At 40.1% G+C, this 21,035-nt stretch overlaps 3 protein-coding genes across 3 annotated transcripts; 1 reads left to right on the top strand and 2 right to left on the bottom strand.

Moving 5' to 3' along the window:
- Window positions 1–858: 858 nt before the first annotated feature.
- On the bottom strand, window positions 859–2,463 carry LOC122655310 (protein FAR-RED IMPAIRED RESPONSE 1-like). Its single transcript, XM_043849512.1, has one exon. The coding sequence runs from the start codon at window positions 2,461–2,463 to the stop codon at window positions 859–861; it is 1,605 nt and encodes a 534-aa protein (XP_043705447.1).
- A 127-nt stretch (window positions 2,464–2,590) lies between these two features.
- On the bottom strand, window positions 2,591–2,926 carry LOC122655309 (protein FAR1-RELATED SEQUENCE 7-like). The gene has a single exon (XM_043849511.1). The coding sequence runs from the start codon at window positions 2,924–2,926 to the stop codon at window positions 2,591–2,593; it is 336 nt and encodes a 111-aa protein (XP_043705446.1).
- An 8,630-nt stretch (window positions 2,927–11,556) lies between these two features.
- LOC122655307 lies at window positions 11,557–13,371 on the top strand. Its single transcript, XM_043849510.1, has 3 exons — window positions 11,557–12,027; window positions 12,114–12,291; window positions 12,389–13,371. The coding sequence occupies exons 1-3, from the start codon at window positions 11,557–11,559 to the stop codon at window positions 13,369–13,371; spliced, it is 1,632 nt and encodes a 543-aa protein (XP_043705445.1).
- Window positions 13,372–21,035: the final 7,664 nt, after the last annotated feature.

The following is a 21,035-nucleotide window of genomic DNA, read 5'->3' as shown; positions in this document are numbered from 1 at the left end:
GTCCAATAGATCAATTCACTGTAAAAGAATGAAAATGGTGATCACAATCACTATGATTAATTATAATAATGAAGAACTAGCACAGAAATGCCAGTCAAGATATACCTGAACCATCAAATTAAATATTATGCTTCACACTTGTGGAGGCTTGGGAGGAACATGTCATTGGTGTTGAATGATCAAATGACCCTTGGGGCTATAAAAGTGCAAACAGACAATCACCTAAGTGCAGCAGTAATTTGTAAAATACAAAAATAAAAAATAAAAAATTAATAATATGAGTATAATGTACCTGAAGTAGTGCTCTGAAACCAAGGTTTGATGACGGTGAAAGGGGAACAGTTTGATGCATCTCTTGAGGTGACTAATACAACATACAAACATTCACCAGTATAGCATGACAACATTTTTTAAAAAAATAACAAAATGATTATAATGTACCTGAAGTAGTGCTCTAAAACCGAGGTTTGGTAGGTTTTCTTGAGATCTATTAAGTTGATTCCAACGTGCTATAGTTGACGGTGTAGGGGAAGAAATTTGATGCATCTCTTGAGGTGACTATAATACAACATATAAACAATCACCAAAGTGCAACAAAAATAATTAAGTCAAGGATGAAACAATATTAATATAATATACCTAAAATAGGCCTTTTCAATCGAGGTTTGTTTGAAAGGATGATTGAGATCCATCAAATTGATTCCAATATAGCATCTCTTGAGGTGGCTATAATGTAACATAAAAACTATCACCAAAGTGCAATAAAAATGTTTAAAATAAAAAAAAAATTATTGAGATCTATCTCTGTTGAGTCCAACTTACTAAATTAGATGGTGTAGGAGGGGTTTGTTGCATCTCTTAAGGACTTTTTGTGCTTTTTCCTTGTGTTTCCAAACAACTTTTGTATCTTTTTGTAGTATTTTTGCCTTCTCTCTTTTTCTTCTCTTTCTTTTTAAGCCCTTTAGCAATAATCAGATTAGGCTCCTCAGTTGACTCAGCTTGGTGTGGGGCATCCTTGACAAGATTGTCTAGTTGTTTAAACAAGTCAGTAGCAGCATTGTTCACCAAATCATATCCATCTGTTGAATTGGATGCTTGTGATGCAAGTTTTACCAATTTACGGCATAGCAATGTAGAACGCTTTGTAGAATCCAAATTAACATGTTTCACAACCTCTTTTTCCCTGCTATATTCAATCACCATGCTTCTTGCTGCAAGTGTCCATCTTCTCAATATATATGCTTTAGGAATGCACTTGATATCTAATAAGTCCAAACCTTTCAAAGCATGACAACATAGAATGCCAAATGTCTCAAACTTTCTACAGTTACATTGAATCACAGACTCAGATGGATTACACTCAACTTTAAATTCCATCTCCTGATCAAGAATACCAACAATATACTCACGCAAGTTAGAACTTTCATTCTTCCACTTTATGTAACAATCACCAACACATGAATACTCATCTTGAAATAAGTTAAAGATTGTTGGAGTGTACACCTCCTCTGCATGTTTAATAATTTTTGTGTGGGAAAACAAAATCTTTGGTAGCTTATTTCTTGCATCAAAATCAACCTTCAATTCCTTAGCACGTTTATCATTGACTACCCTTTCAAAATGCTTAAAAAACTGTACAACATCTAAAATAGATTTTGTATAGTCCTTCAAGTCAGCATTTAAACTTTCACTTAGTTGTGTACTTCGCATACCACTTGTAAATGCATTATTCATATAAGATCTAGCCCACTTCTCTTTAAGTCCATACATACGATTTAACCATGGATTATTTTCAACCCCATACTTAATTTGTAATTCTTCCCATGCAGACTCAAATTTTACTTCCTCAACATACTGATATACACACTTATTTAGATCTGATAGAAAGCTTGATCCGTTCTTCATTAAGTTACCTAGATGTTTAATCGCATTTTGCATTAAATGCCAAGTACACAAACCATGCCATGTCCCATGAAACACCTCTGAAATTGCCTTAGCCATTGCAGCATCTTGATCTGTAAAAATGGTTATAGGTTTCTTTTTCCCATGACTTTCCAAGAATGCCTCAAATAACCAATTGAATGATTCTACCGTCTCGTCATATAAAAGAGCTGCCCCAAATGCAACGACTCCTCTGTGATGGTTAAATCCAGCAAATATACCAAATGACCTATTTTCCTTGTTTGTGCAAAATGTAGTATCGAAGGTAACAACATTGTCAAACAAGGCATAATCTATTATCATTCTTGCATCGGCCCAAAAAATATTTGTTACATGCTCATTCGTATCCAATTGCACGGCGTAGCTAAAAAAGGGATTTAGCCTAGATTGTTCTGTAAAATATTGTAACAAACTGCTCGCTTCACCATGAATTAAGTCACGCTGACGTTTAGATCGGAGATAATTGTGATGATCTTGTGGTATATAACCAATGTTCTGTCTCCCACCTGCCTGTCTACCCATGTACTCAAATACGACCTTAGGTCTAATTCCAGAATCATCGGCCAAGTCAATTACATGTCCATGTATTTTCGAAATATTCCATTGTGACCGCATCATGTGCATGGTAGACGGTATATGAAGCTCATGATTATGGTCGATCTTCAACAAAATCATGGCATCGGTATTTCCCATTTTCCAACATTATGCCTATGTGAGCAGGACAAGCTGTTCTCGTCTCCTCTCGAGGACTATTAACATCAATGTCATGCTTGTCTTTTCTCCGAATACCATGATTATTACATGCGAATCTCCTCGAAGTTGTGGTAGTGTTATCTTTTTTGCTCTTATTTACATATTCTTTCCTGACACTAAAACCCAATCTTCTTCCATAACTGTTATAGAAATCATAAGCCTCGTTATCTGAATTAAATTGCATGCCGATATGAGGCTTATTCTCATCTGTTGTAGCCATTGAATTATCCATATCCCCACACAATCTCTCAAATCAATCATTAAACAGTGACAACACATTTAGCTAGAAAAAAAAATTAGGCACAACAAGTATACATTACCATTTCAGAGGAAAAAAAAAAAAAAGACATGACGAGTGTACATTTAGCTAGGCAAAAAAAGGCAAAGAGAGCTCCTCGAGTACATGAAAGCACTATTAAAGACATGAACTAACTGATGCGATTACACTAGATGGACGGACCACATCAAACCCTTGTTTCCATGCATCTTATACATGAGTAAAGGAGCTTAAGTACATGAACCCAATTGACCCACTTGCTTAAATTTTACATGGATAGAACACTTAGACCAGCAGGACTTGATTCACATTCATCATCCATTGAACAATATAGGTAGACCTAGAACAAGGTAAATGAAAAAAAAAATATATATATATATTATGGATTCTTTTCTTTTAAAACCTCAGGTCTTTTCTGGTTCTTAATGTGGTTCTTAATCATTTCTCTTATGACACTCTTTACCCAACAAGAATATTTGTTTTTATCTTGAGAAGGTAAGATGACATTTGGAATATAGAACACCATGATTGCACCTGCATGGGCTCCTTCCCCCTCATTTTATAAATTTTTTGAAGGAACAAAATCTATTTGATCGTTGTGGTACCCACCATGTATTGCCTTTTTTAAAGTAAACTATTACTGTACCCTAATGACTCTATAGGTTCAGCCATATATTCCTTTACATTAGATTACAAAATCCATCTCTGTTCACGGATCTCCAATAGTTTTTCACTTTAAAAACAAACACTTAAAATGGAGAAACTACAAACTTTTACCTGAAATTGGAGAAATAGGAATCGCAGGTTAAGTTTCACTTCAATGCCGTGTGCTGCTTCAATGGGAATCACGGTTTTTCCAACAGTGTGTTGTTTCAATGGGAATCGTAGGTTAGACGCCGACGCCGCCACCGCCACTGCTTCAACGCTGCCGTCGCCGCTACTGCAACATCATCCCCTCCGGCATCGCGCATGCAAGAACAGGGGTTTGGAAAGGGATAAAAATAAAAAAGAACGATTCAAGTTTCAAAACCCCTTTTTGGAATTGTTAGGTAAAAATTCTTGTTAAACCAGGGTTAGTTAGGGGTGTGATTAGTTTAATTAGGGTTAGGATATGGGTTTGGTTAACTAGGATTAGATAATAACTTAAAAAATTTATTTTAAATTGTGACCATTAGATCATCCCTTGCCACATGCCACGATTCTAAGGAGGTACTTACGAAACCTACAGATGAAGGAACCTGAGAAGAGTAAAATCCAACATAAAAATCCAACATTATTATGACATAAGCACACGCATGCTAACAAGTACAGAGTCCAAAAGTTGCCTCTGTACCAAGCTGACTAGCTACATCATCAATATTGTTGCACCTGTACCACTGCCACCCAGATTACTGACATATCAAACACATCACTGCGAAGCTATACACTGCCACTTTACTATTCATGCACCACATCATCAGTGTACATGCAACTGCATCTAATGATTGACCACTTCATCATTGACACATCAGCAGGTTGCTAACAATGACACCACATATACAAATAACTGTTCTAAATACTGCTAGTTGCCCAATCATCTCTTCCTTTAGAATTATTGGCAACATTCTTCATCATAACACCTCTATGCTACTATAAATATTTTGATAAAATCTATACTACTGTAAACACCTAAACATCTCCTGGGAACTGTACTGCCTTTGCTCTCTTCATACACTTACTCTCTCCTTCTTTGACAACAAATACAAAGGGTGGAATTGCTTTCCTACATGGGAATTCCCTTTGCATAGAATCACCTATAAGAGTGCCCATTAGCATCTTCCTAATCCTATGGAGAGTGGCATGGATCATAAGCTTGATTGAAACCTATTGAAATCATGGAGTTGTCTCGGTTTCGACAGGTTCCGAGACGAGTTAAAGTGGAACTTTTAAAAATCCCATAGCTCGACTTGGTTTCGACCGTTTTGGTTAGGTTTCGATCGAAATCGACGGTTTTGTTCGAAACCAGGTCTAAACCAGGGCTAATTGATATGCTTTTTCCTTGGTTTTAGCAATACACAGACCAAACATCTTTACTTTAGACTGCAAAACCATATTACACTTTGTTATCTTTCTTTTTCCCATTAAATCCAACGACAGCCTCATCTTCTTCACCTATTCTGTATTTTTGCTTCTTCTTCTTGAATCCTATGTTTTGGAGCATGGTCAGCTCGCGAGGATCGGATACTTACTACCTACATTAACACTCATGGAGAAGGGAAATTGAGAGATATCTCCCTCAAAAAGCAGGTTTAATTTCTCTATTCTCTGTTCTGTTCTGTTCTATTCTATTGCACCTCTTTAATCTTCATCACTACATGTATATATGAAGCTTATTGTCATGGTTTTGTAGGTTTGGAGCGATGTGGGAAGAGTTGCAGGCTGCGATGGTTCATGGTTGAACTACCTGAGACCAGATATCAAGAGAGGCAACATTTCCAAAGAAGAAGAAGAGCTCATCATCAGACTTCATAAGCTGCTCGGTATCAGGTGACTTAATTAATTACCTCTCTCTTCCTCTCCTATTTGTTCTTTTTTGGCCCCATTATGAGAAAAGCAAAGAGAGTGGTGTTTTCAAGACAAACCTGTGACTTCTCTTTCTTTCTCTTTTTTTGGCCCCATTAATAAAACCTAGAAAGTTTCTTGAGAGTTCGGTTCTACATAGATGTGGTGATATAAGCCAACAATAGTGAATTGACCATGTTACTCCTACTAATATACTTTTGTGGCTTGTGATATCTAGTATCTCTCTCTTTCCATTTCAAGAGTATCATTAGATTGTTTTATATACACCATAGTGCACTTCGTTATTTTATCAGAAAACAGAACAAGAAACTGTTTTGTTGTGTTGGGTTATTATTTCTTCATTTGTTTTAGGGTTTTAGGGTTGAAAACAAAAAATTGGTTCTCAATTTGGGTGTCCTTGATCTAATGGTATGCAGAAGAAATTCAGTTGGGATTCAAATATTATGTATGACATCATTTCCTCATTTGTCAAGTTTTTAGTCTAAGGAGACATCAAGTCAACATGACTATATGTACATATAGGCTATGTTTGTTATATATTCTTGGAATGCATTCTATGCCGATTTTGTATTATAAGATTGATACAAAATCAATCTAAAATGCATCGTATCAGCGCGTGTGTTAGTAAACTTGGGTCAATAACCACAAGTATCATTTTCAGTGATTTTTTTGGTGAATGTAATTCATGGATTATGTTCAAAATGAAAAATAAGCAACTTGCAAAAAATCAGATCTAAAAAACCTTGTTTTGGGGTCGGAACCTTGGTTTTCCCATCAATGGGAAAAAATCCCAGGTTTCGACCGAGATATGGTCGAAACCAAGACGAACTCGATTTTTGACTGGTCGAAACCCGAGTTTTAGAACATTGGAGAGTAGTGTTCTATGCACTCTCACCTGTTCCCATTGCATCACTACTGCCTACTGTGCCCTTGGAGTCACAACTCCAAGCTTGTCTCTAAATTTCCCAAAACTGTCCTTTGGGAGTGGCTTTGTTAAGATGTCTACAATCTAATCTTCAATGGGAACAAACACCAATCCCACATCCCCTGCCATCATCTTTTCTTTCAAAAAGTAATATCTGATATCTATGTGTTTAGTCCTTGAGTGTTGCAAATAATTATTAGAAAAGTTGATTGCACTCATGTTAATCACACATGATTACCACTGACCCATCACTATGAATGCGAAATCCGAGATCTGTCTCTTCATCCAAATTACTGAGTACAACTGGCTACAGCTGCTATGCAGTTGACCTCTAATGTAAACAATGACACTAATAAGATAGCATATGGTACACTCCATGTTTTCATGATCTCCAAGAGAGATGATTAATCTTTACAAAGGTGGTTTGAAGCTTGATATAAGGGTATTTTAATAAAAACAGTTTCTGACAAGTTAAGGCATCCAATCATGTTTTGAACATTATGTAATACGTAGTGTAATTACCTTAGCATTGAGAACCTCCAATATATTGTCCCCTAAAATATGTTCATTTGGAATAGAACTTCGTTATCTGCCGTGAGCGTGTCTCTTTCTCCGTCGTGAGCGTGTCTTGGATTACTAAGCTCTTATGGCATCTTTCGATGTTGAATTTCTACTTGAGTTCCTTCTACCTTTGCTACATCATCTTCTCACCACCGTTCTCCTATTTGCACACTATTGCCTAGAGATGTTCGGTGCTCTAGTCTTCTTGTTTGAATATCTTCTTTGAACTTCTGTAGATTCGTCACTCAAATCTTACCTCTTTGAGAGTGTGCTCTCCTCTCCTTCTGTAGGTTCATCCCTTGCCTTACCCTCCCCTTTGAGAGTGTGCTTTCCTCTCCTTCTCCATGGCCGGTGGATCCTCCGGTAGAGCGCCAGATCCAGTGGCGAGCAACCCCCCTTCAGATGAAGAGGACGATATTTTTTGTCTCGGAGATGATACAGAAGATGACTTCGAATACCAGGTGGAGCTGATGTTAGTAGGCAGAGTGGTAGGTAGCAAACCCTATCGGTGCCAAGCAGTCTCTGAAGCACTGATTACGGCCTGGCACCTCGTACATGGAGCATCTGTGACCCCCTTGGAGGCTCACCGGTACATTTTCTATTTCAAGCATAAACTGGATGTTTTGAACATCCTTGAAGGAGGCCCATGGTCTGTTTCAGGTAACCTGTTGGTTCTCGAGAAATGGAATGCTTCAAGGGAGTGGCCTCTCCACTTGGTTGATTTCTAGGTACAGCTCCATGACTTACCTCAGGAACTACTACAAGAGAAGCTAGGTCTTCAAATTTCTAGAAAGATCGGGAATCCTATTCAGGTGATGTTAGTCTCTGGTGACCATTTTGGTGTTAATCGAGCTTACCTCTGATGCAGAGTCAAGATCGATATAAGGCGTCCCCTCAAGCCAGAACTCATCATCCAGAGGAAAAATGGTGCCCAGCTCCCTATTCGTCTTTATACGAGCGCCTCCCAATATTCTGCGCCTATTGTGGTAGTTTGGAACATGAGGAACGCCACAGTGAAAGTTTCTTTGAAGTCCAACAGTAACATGCTCAGGAACTTGAAGGTTGCGACGGAGTCAGGTGTTCTTTGGTTCCAAAGGCTACACTAAACTTCAGAATCAGAGCTATGGTTCCCCCAGCTAGATTGATTGACGTAGCTCCAAGTATGTTAGCAGAGGAAGAGTCCACTCAAAATCCCCCCTCGGCTATTCCACTAGCCGGCAGCCCTGCAGGACGATATGCTAACCAAGTGAACAATGGAGGTCCTTCTCAGATTACAGCTCAGACACTGATGTGCATGCTACCACAGGCAACCAACCTGTCACGTGGCAGTATCTCTCAAGGTAGGTATCAGACTACCCTGTCACCCATGTCTCCCCTGTCCCCCCCCCCAAATCGTACCCCCACCTTGACAACTACCAATCGGTGTCGTCCCTCAGAAATGATACGCACCCCTGATCCCCAGGCTCCCATTTCTGTGTTATCCTCCATGAATCACATAGCACCTTTCCCACCAAACCCTTCCCAAAATGATAGTACTATCCACTTTCTCTCTACCCTACAAGACCACCTTTCCCAATTCCCTCAATCAGTACACCATCTTTAGGCACTCATCCCACTGCTATCGGTTTTTCTTTAATTGACCCGCCCTCCATACCCGGTCCCACACACCTAGCTACTCCATTAACGCTGACCTTATTACCCACAACCCCGGATTCAACGTTAATCCCCCCTCCAGCCTCTCTTCCACCAAGCCCAAATTCCATCCAAAGCCCATCTGTGACTCCTACACTTAGTACCAACCCTCCCTCTTTGTCATTGAATTATGGAACTGGTGCCCAAATGAACCCTCTGGAACGGGTAAGCCTTAACACAACTCAGATCACGTCACCCCCACCTCCTCTACATACTTCCTTAATCAACACCACAACTCCTCAATCCCCAGTAACAGTTACTCCGCCCACCACTCAAGCACCTACCCCTACCAGTACCCCTATCGGCCAAGTGTCTACAAATACTCATTCTACCCCTCAACCTCCACAAGCAGGGGGCAAGTCAAGCAAAACAGGGGAAACCCATAGGGTTTGACATGGACCCTACTTATCCATCAAGGATCTTGCCAAAAGAGTTAGAACATCACTGGGGGAGGAATCAAACTCTAATGATTAGCTTGACGATCATTTTTTACTGTCAAACCCCTCGGTGGCTGGGGTAAATCAGCCTCACAGGATGTTATGAGAATACTCAGTTTGAATTGCCAGGGCGTTGGGAGACCCCAGACAATTCAGTTGCTTAAAAAACTCTCCCATGAGTGGAAGCCAGACATTATATATCTCATGGAGACTCGTTGCTCAGATAAGAAGATCCTACAGCTTCGCCGACAACTACATATGAATCATGCTTTCACTATAAGCCCTATTGGAACTGGAGGAGGGCTAGCAGTCATCTGGACTGACACTGTTGATATCCAAATTTTGTCAGCCAACAATAGAGTTCTTGACTCCCAGGTTACGTCTAAATCGACTGCCCCCTTCTTTCTCTCTTTGGTTTATGGGGATCCTATAAAGAATAGAAGGCAATTAGTCTGGGATCAATTGATCTCGCTGGGGGAGCACCGTGATGAGAAGTGGATATACCTGGGTGACTTCAACTCTATCTTATCTTGGTCTGAAAAGAAAGGGGGACTCTCCACAGGTTCTAGGGACATTCAATATTTCAAGGATATGCTTGATAGGTGTAGACTGATGGACATTCCGTCTAAGGGCCCTGTATTTACCTGGTCTAATAAGCGAAGAGGGCCCGCAAACATCAAATGTAAACTTGATCGTGTTTTCTGCAATGAGGCATGGAGAACCTCCTTCGACGATGTTGTTGCTCTAGTTCGGCCAGCGATGGGCTCTGACCACTTCCCTGTTATGCTTGATACTGAAGGTGCTCCAGCCTCTGGGGTTTGCCCCTTTCGGTTTGAGACCATATGGTTCTCCCACCAGGAATGTGAGGCGGTTGCAGCAAGAGCCTGGTCCATCAATGCTACAGGTATGGCTGCTGATATACTCCACCAAAATAGTTCTAATTGTAAACCTATTTTTTCTGAATAGAATAGGAATACTTTTGGTAACGTCCAAAAATAGATTGCAGTTCTCTTGGGCGAATTGGAGTTTTTGCAAGACTACCCCGCCTCTACCTCAAACCAACAACGAGAGAAGGAAATACAACAATTGCTTACTACTGAATTTCAAAGAGAAGAAACCCATTGGAGGCAAAAATCGAGGGCTCATTGGCTGGCTGAAGGAGATTAAAACACCAAGTACTTTCATGCTACCACCATCCAAAGACGACAAAGAAATAAAATCCTGCAACTCAAGTTGCAGTCGGGAGCTTGGACTAATTCGGAGGGAGAAATCAAAAGCGAGGTCAACCAGCATTACCAATCTATTTTCTCCTCGAAAGGTTTGGATGAAGAGTCTCTTCAATTGGTGCTTTCGTCTATTCAAGCCAAAGTAGAGGGGCATACAAATGAATTTCTTTGTACTATTCCTGATGAGGCAAAAATAAAAGCCGCTCTGTTCGCCATGGCTCCAATCAAATCACCGGGTCTGGATGGCCTCCCCACAGCTTTCTTCCAACGGTTTAGGAGTTTGGTAAGCCATGAGGTATGTAAGTTTGTTCAGGAATTTTGCACATATGGAATTATGCCTCCTGCTTCAAATATCACCTTTGTTTGCCTAATTCCTAAGGTGGACCAGCCTGAAAAAATTGACCAGTTCCGCCCTATCAGCTTGTGTAGCGTGATGGCCAAAATTGTGAGCAAGATCATGGCGAGTAGATTAAAAGGCTATCTCTGAATGAGTTGATCTCTCTAGCACAATCGGCTTTCATCCCCAACCGACTAATCTCGGACAATGTCTTGCTAGCTCATGAGGCATTTCACTACATTAGTCACAAGAAAAAAAGGAAAGAAGATGCTGGTAGCCTTGAAATTAGATATGCGTAAAGTATATGATCGGATGGAGTGGCAGTTTGTTGAGAAAGTTCTTGCCTCCGTAGGTTTCTGTACCAAATGGATCAAGATGTGCATGGCTTCTATCTCTTCAGTCTCTTATCAGATCTTACTAAATGGAGTGGCTCAACAGACTATATCCCCCTCCAGAGGGATTCAGAACGGAGACCCTCTATCCCCAGCCCTCTTTGTTCTATGCTCTCAGGCCCTCAGTGCCACTCTCACTCAAGCTGAATCAGCAGGTCTCATTAATGGTATTCATCTTCGAAATTGCATAGTGCCTCTAACCCATCTTCTATTCGCCGATGACAGTCTCATCTTCTCGGAGGTTAAAGTTTCAGAGATCCATAACCTGAAAGCTTGCTTGGACTTTTATTGTGCAGCCAGTGGTCAGAGCATTAACTTGAGTAAATCTTGCTTGACCTTCAGTCCCAACATGCCTCAAAAGTTTAAAAGGTGGTTCTCCGTATATTGAAGATTCCTTATGGCAGCGGTCCAAAAAAGTATCTCGGTCTTCCAACAAATTTTGGAACATCTAAGATGGAGTTGTTCCTGGAAATCAATGAGAAGACAGGGAGGAATCTTCAAGGCTTGAAACAACATTTACTTTCCCAATCCGGCAAGGAAGTTATGATCAAATCAGTTGCTCTCTCCTTGAATACTTATGCCACCTCCCATTTCAAACTGCCAGCTGCTTATCATACTAAACTCCGCCAAGATCTCACCCACTTCTTTTGGGAAGGACATGAAGGAAGAAATCATATTTGTTGGATCTCATGGCGTAGATTGTGCAAGTCAAAGGAGAGGGGAGGTTTGGGTTTCCGAGAACCACAGTTACAAAATAAAGCTCTCCTCGGAAAGCTTGCTTGGAGATTGTGGAGTGATCCCACCTCATATTGGGCAGAGTATTTGAAGCAGCTTTACTTTCCCCACACAACCTTCTTAGATGCCTCTCTAGGCTCCAACCCTTCATGGGCTTGGAGGGGGATTTTAGAAGGTCACAAGGTTCTGGTAGCTGGGTTACTCTGGATTGTGGGCAAGGGGGATCAGATAAGAATCTGGTCAGATGGTTGGATTCCCTCATCTCCTAATTTTAGACTTCTTCGCCTCAGTATCGACCTCAACAGAGAGTGTTTGTGGCTGAGCTGATTGATGAAGAGAATCAGACCTGGAGAATGGATCTATTAAGGGAGCTATTTCACCCTGAAGATGTGGCTGCAATTATTAAGATCCCCTTGAGTCTATTCCTTGAAGCCGATCATCAAGTCTGGGGAGGTAATAAGCAGGGGGTGTATATAGCTAAGACAACATATCATCTCCTATGCAACCTGGAGGAAGCTGCTTCTACCACTCGTGCTTTGAGTTCCAACAGAACCAGTTATGCCCATATCTCTAAGGAGGTTTGGATCCAGATATGGAAATGCTCGACTCCCCCCAAAAATCAGGAATCTTTTATGGCGAGCATGTTCAAGTGGTATTGCTTCAAGAATAGCACTATCTCAGAGGAACATCTTGGTAGGTACAGCTTGCCCCAGATGTGGTCACCCTGAGGAAACGGTAGACCATTTACTTCTTGACTGTGCCTTTGCTCGGGCAGCCTGGTTTGGATCAAAGCTTGGGTTCTCTCCTCCTCCTGATAATCCTCAACTATCCTCAGTTATTCAATCTTGGATTGATTGGTCTAGAGTGGAAAAGAAGCAAGGTCAAGATATAGCAGGTTTGGCTGCTTATATGTGTTGGAACCTGTGGAAAGCTCGTAATGCTTTAGTTTTCAATGGAGTGGAAGGGTCCCCCCTTGAGGTTATTAGTATCTCTGAAAACCAGTTCCAGGAGTACAAAGCAGCTCTTCAAAAGCCTGCATACACTGCTCCTCGATCTACTTTTGAACTGCAACAGGAACTACCTACCTATTGCCGGCCTCCCCCTCTAAATGGTTTTAAATTAAACATTGATGCTGCCTTCTCTAAGGATCATAGCAGTCTTGGTTATGTCATCAGGAACGATAAAGGCTCGATCATCGTGGCGGTTTCGGAACCTCTGCAATTTGCCTCAATCCTGCAAGGCGAAGCTCTAGCCATCCGTCATGGTTTGATTCTTTCCATCTCAGAAGGTGTTGAATGGCTTCAGGTTGAGTCAGATAATCAACAGGTGATCCGGCTCATCAATTCAGATTCACCTCCGCCCTTTGAGATAGCCTCTATTGTCAAGGACATCAAACTTCTAATGACTTACATTAGAACTTGCTCTTTCTCCTTTATTCCCGGGGAGATTAATAGCGTGGCTGACTCCCTCGCCCGGAGGGCTAAGTCCGTAGCGGGTACGACTTCTTGGCCTGTATCCACTCCTTGGTTGTAGGAGAGTTGTAATTCTGACACCATGCGTTTTTCCTGTAATAATATATGAGTAGAGTCTTACCAAAAAATTAAGGATATAAAAATAGGGCAAAAGTTTGCATGCACGGTCATGCAGTTACATGACTTGCATTAAATGCAATTTTATGCCAATCTAAAATGACATAAAAGCCCCTACATCTCTTATTTGATAGAGTTGATGGGGGAATCTCCCGTGTACGAATACCTTCCCCTAAAAATACCTACCATCTTCTTTTTATTGCCTCTTTTTCCAATTTTTTTTTTAAAGAAACCAATTCAAAAGAATACGATTTAGCCATTATGTTTTAATATTTTAAAATCTTTGAATTGGATACTAACAGTTGGTTTAACATATTAGTATGTTATCAAGTTAATTACAAAACTATTCTAAGTAATCATTACAAAACTTCCCATTTTCTTTTGTTTTGATTTTACTTAAAAATTGTTTACCAAAAAAAAAAAGGATTTTACTTAAAAATCTAACCAAATGATCCCTAGATTGTCATTGGAATTGCAAAATCATCCATGAACATAGTCCAATTATATAGACCCTAAACATAGGTTACCCTATGGCTGAGACCACCCATAAAACCTTTTGTAAACATGGTTTTAGGTATTGGTTTGGTATCCATCGATACTGATCCATCAATACCAATTCTCGGATGATTGGGTAATTGGTGTAAAACAGAACCAGCCAGCACCATGCCAATAAGCCGATCCATATCCCACCCCATATTGGTTACTAGTGTGTCAACTCGCGGATCCGCTACCACGAACTTAAACCATGTTTGCAAATCTTACAATTGCTTAACCTGTTGATTATGATTCCCCCAACCCAAAAAGAAAAAAGTATTGTCAACAATACCCTATCTTAACCAAATATTTTGGATGATTTACAGAAAATTAAAGCTTCGTCATCTCCCAGATTGACTTCTTCTGAAAGGAGATAAATCCAAATGGGAAGAAGTTTTCTGTCCGGGAGTGTAGCCTACGCCAGCACTCCCATGTGTCTCTCTCTCTCCTCCTCAAAACAAGGGGGCAGAGGTGTCTTTTCAAATGGGAAAGAGAGAGATAGACTCATGGGAGTGCTGGCATAGACCACACTCCTGGACAGAACTTTCTCCCAATCCAAATATAACTCAATCTCACTCAATCACCATATAAAGCATGTTCTGACTAATCAGAACATGATTAGCCTACCATACTTACACTGGCTAGATAACAAGAATTTGAAGTGAAAACCATACGTTCAAATTGGTTCTTGAATTTTCATTAGAGGGAGGGGCATCCGTGCACACCCCTGCTTGCCTGCCTGCCTAATGTACAGATACTACGTTCTCTGCAGTAACTACCTGTTCCACTGGGCCAACAAGTGAAAACATGGCAACGTGTCCCGTGGGAATGACATGATGACCTCAAATGTAAAATAAACCCTTGGGAAACTTGATTCAAGGGCTTCCTTACCTCAAGGTAATTTCTGGTTTCTGGTCAATTGTTAAGTCTGCAAATCTAAAATGAAGGGTTTCTCGGGTTTCTTTACCAACCAAAGGTCACTACTTCCAGCCCATTCACAAAAAGCAAATGCACCATGAACAGATCAAAAGTGGGGACCCCAAAAGAAAGGAAGAGGAAAAAAAGATGATGCTATACATAAGAAATGATGGATCAAAATTTACATGTAACCAGCCGTGGGATAAAACATCCCTGGCATCTAAATATCTGCCAGCCAGACCCTCAGCTACCTCTCTTCAGTTTAGTATAATGGAAAGGAAAAACCAAAAAATGGGTATAATGAATCCAAATCCTCCGGAAAAAGAATCTGCATCATTGAACCCCATGAAAATATAAGCTGCTAAACAGATACCAAGCAAATTTTCAGATTCTAGACAACCTAAAAGTCACAAATAAACTAGTTACATTAAAAGAAGGGGTTATTGGCTCAACTAAAATTGCAAAATAGTTCAAAGCCAAAAGCAATAAGAGTTAAAAGAATATCACACTTTTCAAATAATATATCATATCAATATTCTTAGGGAGTAAGCTTTGTTTTTCCCTCCCGAACCAAAACATCTTGAGCATAAATGTATAAAATGTTGTGGCTATCACCCAAGCCCACATCTCTCCATAACAGCACCAAGTCACACATTTGTATCCATCCATCCTGTCCAACACAGGGAGCACTGGTAAACTGGCTTTTGGAATATTCAATTGCATGAAAAAACATATCAAAAACAAAAAATGCATGAAGAACTACAAATTTTTACATTCTATCCCTTGTGTACATATTTCACACAAATATCTTGAATTTTTCAATAAAATATCAAACTAATAACCAACAAGATGACATAACCCAGGTTTAAGGTGGTACAATATTGAAACATTAAATGTGATGGCCATCTAAAGAAAATATTTTCTTTTAATGAGGTGCGTCCTACCTGCCAATCCACATCATATTCATCTCTCGCTCTCTTGCTCTCACGCTCTCTTACTGTAACGGTTGGATCTGTAACTTCTGGTGAGGCCAGAACAAAGGGTGAGCACCTCTCTCTCTCTCTCTCTCTCTCTCTCTCTCTCTCTGTCTCTCTCTCTCCCTCTTGCCCTCTCACCCTCTCGCTTCTACCTCAGGCAGGCCATCTGCACCTTGCAAAAGCACTGGTTCTGAGGTCTCTCTGTATCGAGGCCCAGAAGCTCCAATTGTTTTGTGGAGTTCAGCTCTGCATCAAGTGACTAAGTGAGGATTTGTTTCTCGCTGCACTGCAACGGCTCTCCCTTAGTGTTAATGTAGATATTATTCCTTAATTCATGATGATCCCAATAGGGATATATATACATAACTTACAAGACGTACGTAAATAAGGTAACCCAATATTGGGTGATATACAAGATGATGGAGAATATTGACTAGAATATTACATGGTTGAGATATACCATCCATGGTGCCCAACTGATTGGGTTTCCATAAGTGCCTGGATCCATATCACATGTGACAATAATCCGAGAAAGGCAGGTGAGTCATTCCAGTGATCTTTCTCTCAATACACCCCCTCAAGGTGGAGAGTCGGGTAACTAAATCTTCAGCTTGTCCCTCATCGATTCAAATTTGGAATGTGCTAATGGTTTTGTCAATGTATCTGCCAGCTGATCCTATGAAGAGATAAACTGTACTTGCAACTGCTTCTTAGCCACTCGATTTCGAACAAAATGAAAATCCACTTCCACATTTTTTGTACGTGCATGGAATACTGGATTTGCTGACAAATATGTTGCCCCCAGATTGTCACACCACAAGATTGGTGGACCAGATAGTGGGTAGCCAAGTTCAAGAAGGAGGGATTCTAACCATATAAGCTCAATCAACGCATCTGCCAAAGCTTTATACTTGGCCTCAGTGGACGACCTAGCCACAGTCCATTGTTTCCTAGACACCCAAGAAACTAGGTTTGGACCTAGAAAAATTACAAATCCACCTGTTGACTTGCGGTCAGACCCGTCTCCAGCCCAATCTGCATCGGTGAAGGCTTGCAGAGAACGGGTATTTGAATGCTCAATTAAGAGACCACCAGAGTGTGTGCTGTGGAGACACCAAATAATACACTAGACAAGCTGCCAGTGTTCCTCGGTTGGAGAGTGCATGAACTGGCAGGCCCGATTAATTGCAAATGACACATCAAGACACATCAAAGTAACATATTGCAAAGCACCCACCACTGAACGATACTTGGTAGGATCAGTCAGTGGTGCACCCCCTGAATCAGAGAACTTCATTGTTGTAGCCATGGGGTTCTTGACAGGTTTACAATCAGTCATGCCTGTGCGGTGCAGCAAATTTGCAATGTATCTGGATTGAGAAAGAACAATGCCCTTCGGATGCTTATTGACCTCAATGCCCAAAAAGAAATGAAGGGCACCAAGATCCTTGATGGAGAACTCATTAGCAAGGTGATGTAGTAGGGACCGAATCATATAGGAATCGCTACCTGTGACAATTATGTCATCCACATACACTAGAATATAGCATACTTGAGTCCCGGACCGGCGGATAAATAGTGAGGTGTCCGTCCGTGAACCAATAAATCCCAAACTGATTAGAAACTCAGACAAATGATGAAACCATGCTCGTGGGGCCTGTTTGAGCCCATAAAGAGAACGGTGCAACCTGTACACATGGTCAGGAAATGAAGGGTCAACAAACCCCTGAGGTTGGGACATGTACATTTCTTCATCCAACGTCCCATGAAGGAACACATGTTGTACGTCCAGCTACTGGATTGGCCAATTGTTAGACACTGCTATTGAAAGAACGCATCGGATTGTGGTAGGTTTCACAACCAGGCTGAATGTTTCACTGTAATCCAGACCATGTTGGTGAAAGCCCTTTGCGACCAAATGTGCTTTGTAGCGCTCAAGAGAGCCATCAACTTTCCTTTTAATCCTGTAAACCCACTTATTGCCAATAAGATTCATAGAAAGAGACCAAGTACCATTTCTAAGCAGGGCATTAAATTCCTCAGCCATTGCTGTCCTCCATTCAAGGACCTTATTTGCCTGCGAAAAAGAAGAAGGCTCAGTAGTAACCGCATTAGTAATATGTGCTTGTGGCTGCCGTGGGTGGGACTGAAACCGCATAGGATGTAAGGATGGTGCAGGTAATGGGTTTGGTTGTGGTGATGGCGAAGGTAAGGTTGGCTCGGGCCGTGGGTCGTAGAGCTCATAGATGGGCTGGGTTCTCAATGGTGTAGATGGTGGTGTGGAAGCCCGTGTAGGGCTGGAAGTAGGGGAACCCGTAGGTGTTTGGGCTTGAGTTGATGTGGGTACAAGTGTAGGTGAGTTCATGGGAGAGGGCATAATGGGTGTTCCTACAGGTGAGATCCGCATGTGGAATGGTAATGGTCCACGTGGTGGAGACATAGATGAAGATGCCCAAGGTATATTTGGGCCAGAATTTATGGGGACAGATGGTGATGGTAATGTACTGGAGAAGGGAAAGGATTGCTCATCAAACCGAAGATGGCGAGCAATAATTATTTTTTGTGATTGCAGATCCAAACATCTATAACCGTGGTGTAAAGAACTGTATCCAAACAAGATATCAAGAAAAAATGCAGAAGCTTAGATCAAACAAATTGTTGTAACCATCCTTATTTTGAAGGGTTGTATTCTCCTTTCAAGTGAAGTGTTTTTATTGGAGAAGCATCTTGTTTTGCTAACAAATCTTTGAGAGGGTTCTTTCTTGATATCTTGTTTTGCATTGGTTGAATTCCTATTACAAAAACATGAGATACTCCCACGTGCAAAAATACGATGTATGTACAATCCCTGCAGGGTCTCAGAAAATCTCACCATGACTAGTAACGATTAAAAATGATCTTATACTTGACGACATGCTACTTGGCAATATATATACCTAGCCTGAGATTACATTGACTATCTGATAAATTTTACTGTCCCTATCTTCCATATCACTCTTACAATATGCCAATGAAACTATTTTTTTTTCTTGGGCCTAATCAGATTCTTCATTTGAGAGAAACTCTAAGAGTTGCTGGCATACATGAGAGAAACTGTAAGAGTTGCTGACCCATATAGCATTCCAGAAGGTAGGACATCATGTGAGCTGCACAATGCATAGAATTCATTAAGATAATATAAATAGCCAAACAAGAAAACTTTTTGAATGTATTCCCGCAAGGATTTGCTAGACGTATCTGGATTCTTCCTCACAAAGTAAAGGCATTGCACCGTGACTAAGATTGTCCTTGTGGAGATTAATCCAATTTTTCTCCTTGGAAAGCACCAAAATCTCAGGTTGTGCATCCGAAAGTTCAAACTTCCATGATATAATGTACTTATAGATTTTCTGAAACCCATCAACTGTCCCATGCAAAACGATGTGTTTTTTTTTTTTTGTAAATTCTACGCTCTCATTTTCACTCCACGGAATAGGCAAAACAGAAAATGTACTAGGTTCATCCTTTTCATCTACAAAATGATAATTTGCAACAGACGATCGCACAGCCTCATCCTCCCCATGGAACTTCCATAACATGATACCCGGAAGCACTCTCAAACAAGTGGCAATCCACACTATAAATACTACACACCACTACTTAATACAACCCGAAACACGAATACAACACTCTCAATAAATCTTATCCAAGCTTCGTTTATAGATAAATCAAAGATAAAAGTTTGAAAAATACAAAATTACAATATCTTTGCAACTTTCTATTCTTTGGCGATTTTCATTCCAAATCATCAACTTCCCAATTCCCCATCTTAGTTTGAATGAGATGTCCAATAGATCAGTTCACTGTTAAAGAATGAAAGTGGTGATCACAATCCCTATGATTAATTATAATAATGAAGAACTAGCACAGAAATGCTAGTCAAGATATACCTGAACCATCAAATTAAATATTATGCTTCACACTTGTGGAGGCTTGGGAGGAACAAGTCATTGGTGTTGAATGATCAAATGACCCTTGGGGCTATAAAAATGCAAACAGACAATCACCTAAGTGCAGCAGTAATTTGTAAAATACAAAAATAAAAAATAAAAAATTAATAATATGAGTATAATGTACCTGAAGTAGTGCTCTGAAACCAAGGTTTGATGACAGTGAAAGGGGAACAGTTTGATGCATCTCTTGAGGTGACTAATACAACATACAAACATTCACCAGTATAGCATGACAACATGTTTTAAAAAAATAACAAAATGATTATAATGTACCTGAAGTAGTGCTCTAAAACCGAGGTTTGGTAGGTTTTCTTGAGATCCATTAAGTTGATTCCAACGTGCTATAATTGACGGTGTAGAGGAAGAAATTTGATGCATCTCTTGAGATGACTATAATACAATATATAAACAATCACCAAAGTGCAACAAAAATATTTAAGTCAAGGATGAAACAATATTAGTATAATATACCTAAAATAGGCCTCTTGAATCGAGGTTTGTTTGAAAGGATGATTGAGATCCATCAAATTGATTCCAATGTAGCATTTCTTGAGGTGGCTATAATGTAGCATAAAAACTATCACCAAAGTGCAATAAAAATGTTTAAAATAAAAAAAAAAAAATTATTGAGATATATCTCTGTTGAGTCCAACTTACTAAATTAGATGGTGTAGGAGGGGTTTGTTGCATCTCTTGAGGACTTTTCGTGCTTTTTCCTTGTGTTTCCAAACAACTTTTGTATCTTTTTGTAATATTTTTGCCCTCTCTTTTTCTTCTCTTTCTTTTTAAGCCCTTTAGCAATAATCAGATTAAACTCCTCAGTTGACTCAGCTTGGTGTGGGGCATCCTTGACAAGATTGTCTAGTTGTTTAAACAAGTCAGTAGCAGCATTGTTCACCAAATCATATCCATCTGTTGAATTGGATGCTTGTGATGCAAACTTTACCAATTTACGGCATTGCAATGTATAACGCTTTGTAGAATCCAAATTAACATGTTTCACAACCTCTTTTTCCCTGCTATATTCAATCACCATGCTTCTTGCTGCAAGTGTCCATCTTCTCAATATATATGCTTTAGGAATGCACTTGATATCGAATAAGTCCAAAACTTTCAAAGCATGACAACATAAAATGCCAAATGTCTCAAACTTTCTATAATTACATTGAATCACAGACTTAGATGGA

The sequence above is a fragment of the Telopea speciosissima genome, chromosome 3 (assembly GCF_018873765.1).
Source record: "Telopea speciosissima isolate NSW1024214 ecotype Mountain lineage chromosome 3, Tspe_v1, whole genome shotgun sequence".
In the NCBI taxonomy this organism is placed as follows: domain Eukaryota; kingdom Viridiplantae; phylum Streptophyta; class Magnoliopsida; order Proteales; family Proteaceae; genus Telopea; species Telopea speciosissima.
The sequence above is the reverse complement of the archived record's forward strand: the minus strand, read 5'-3'. Positions and strand labels throughout refer to the sequence as shown.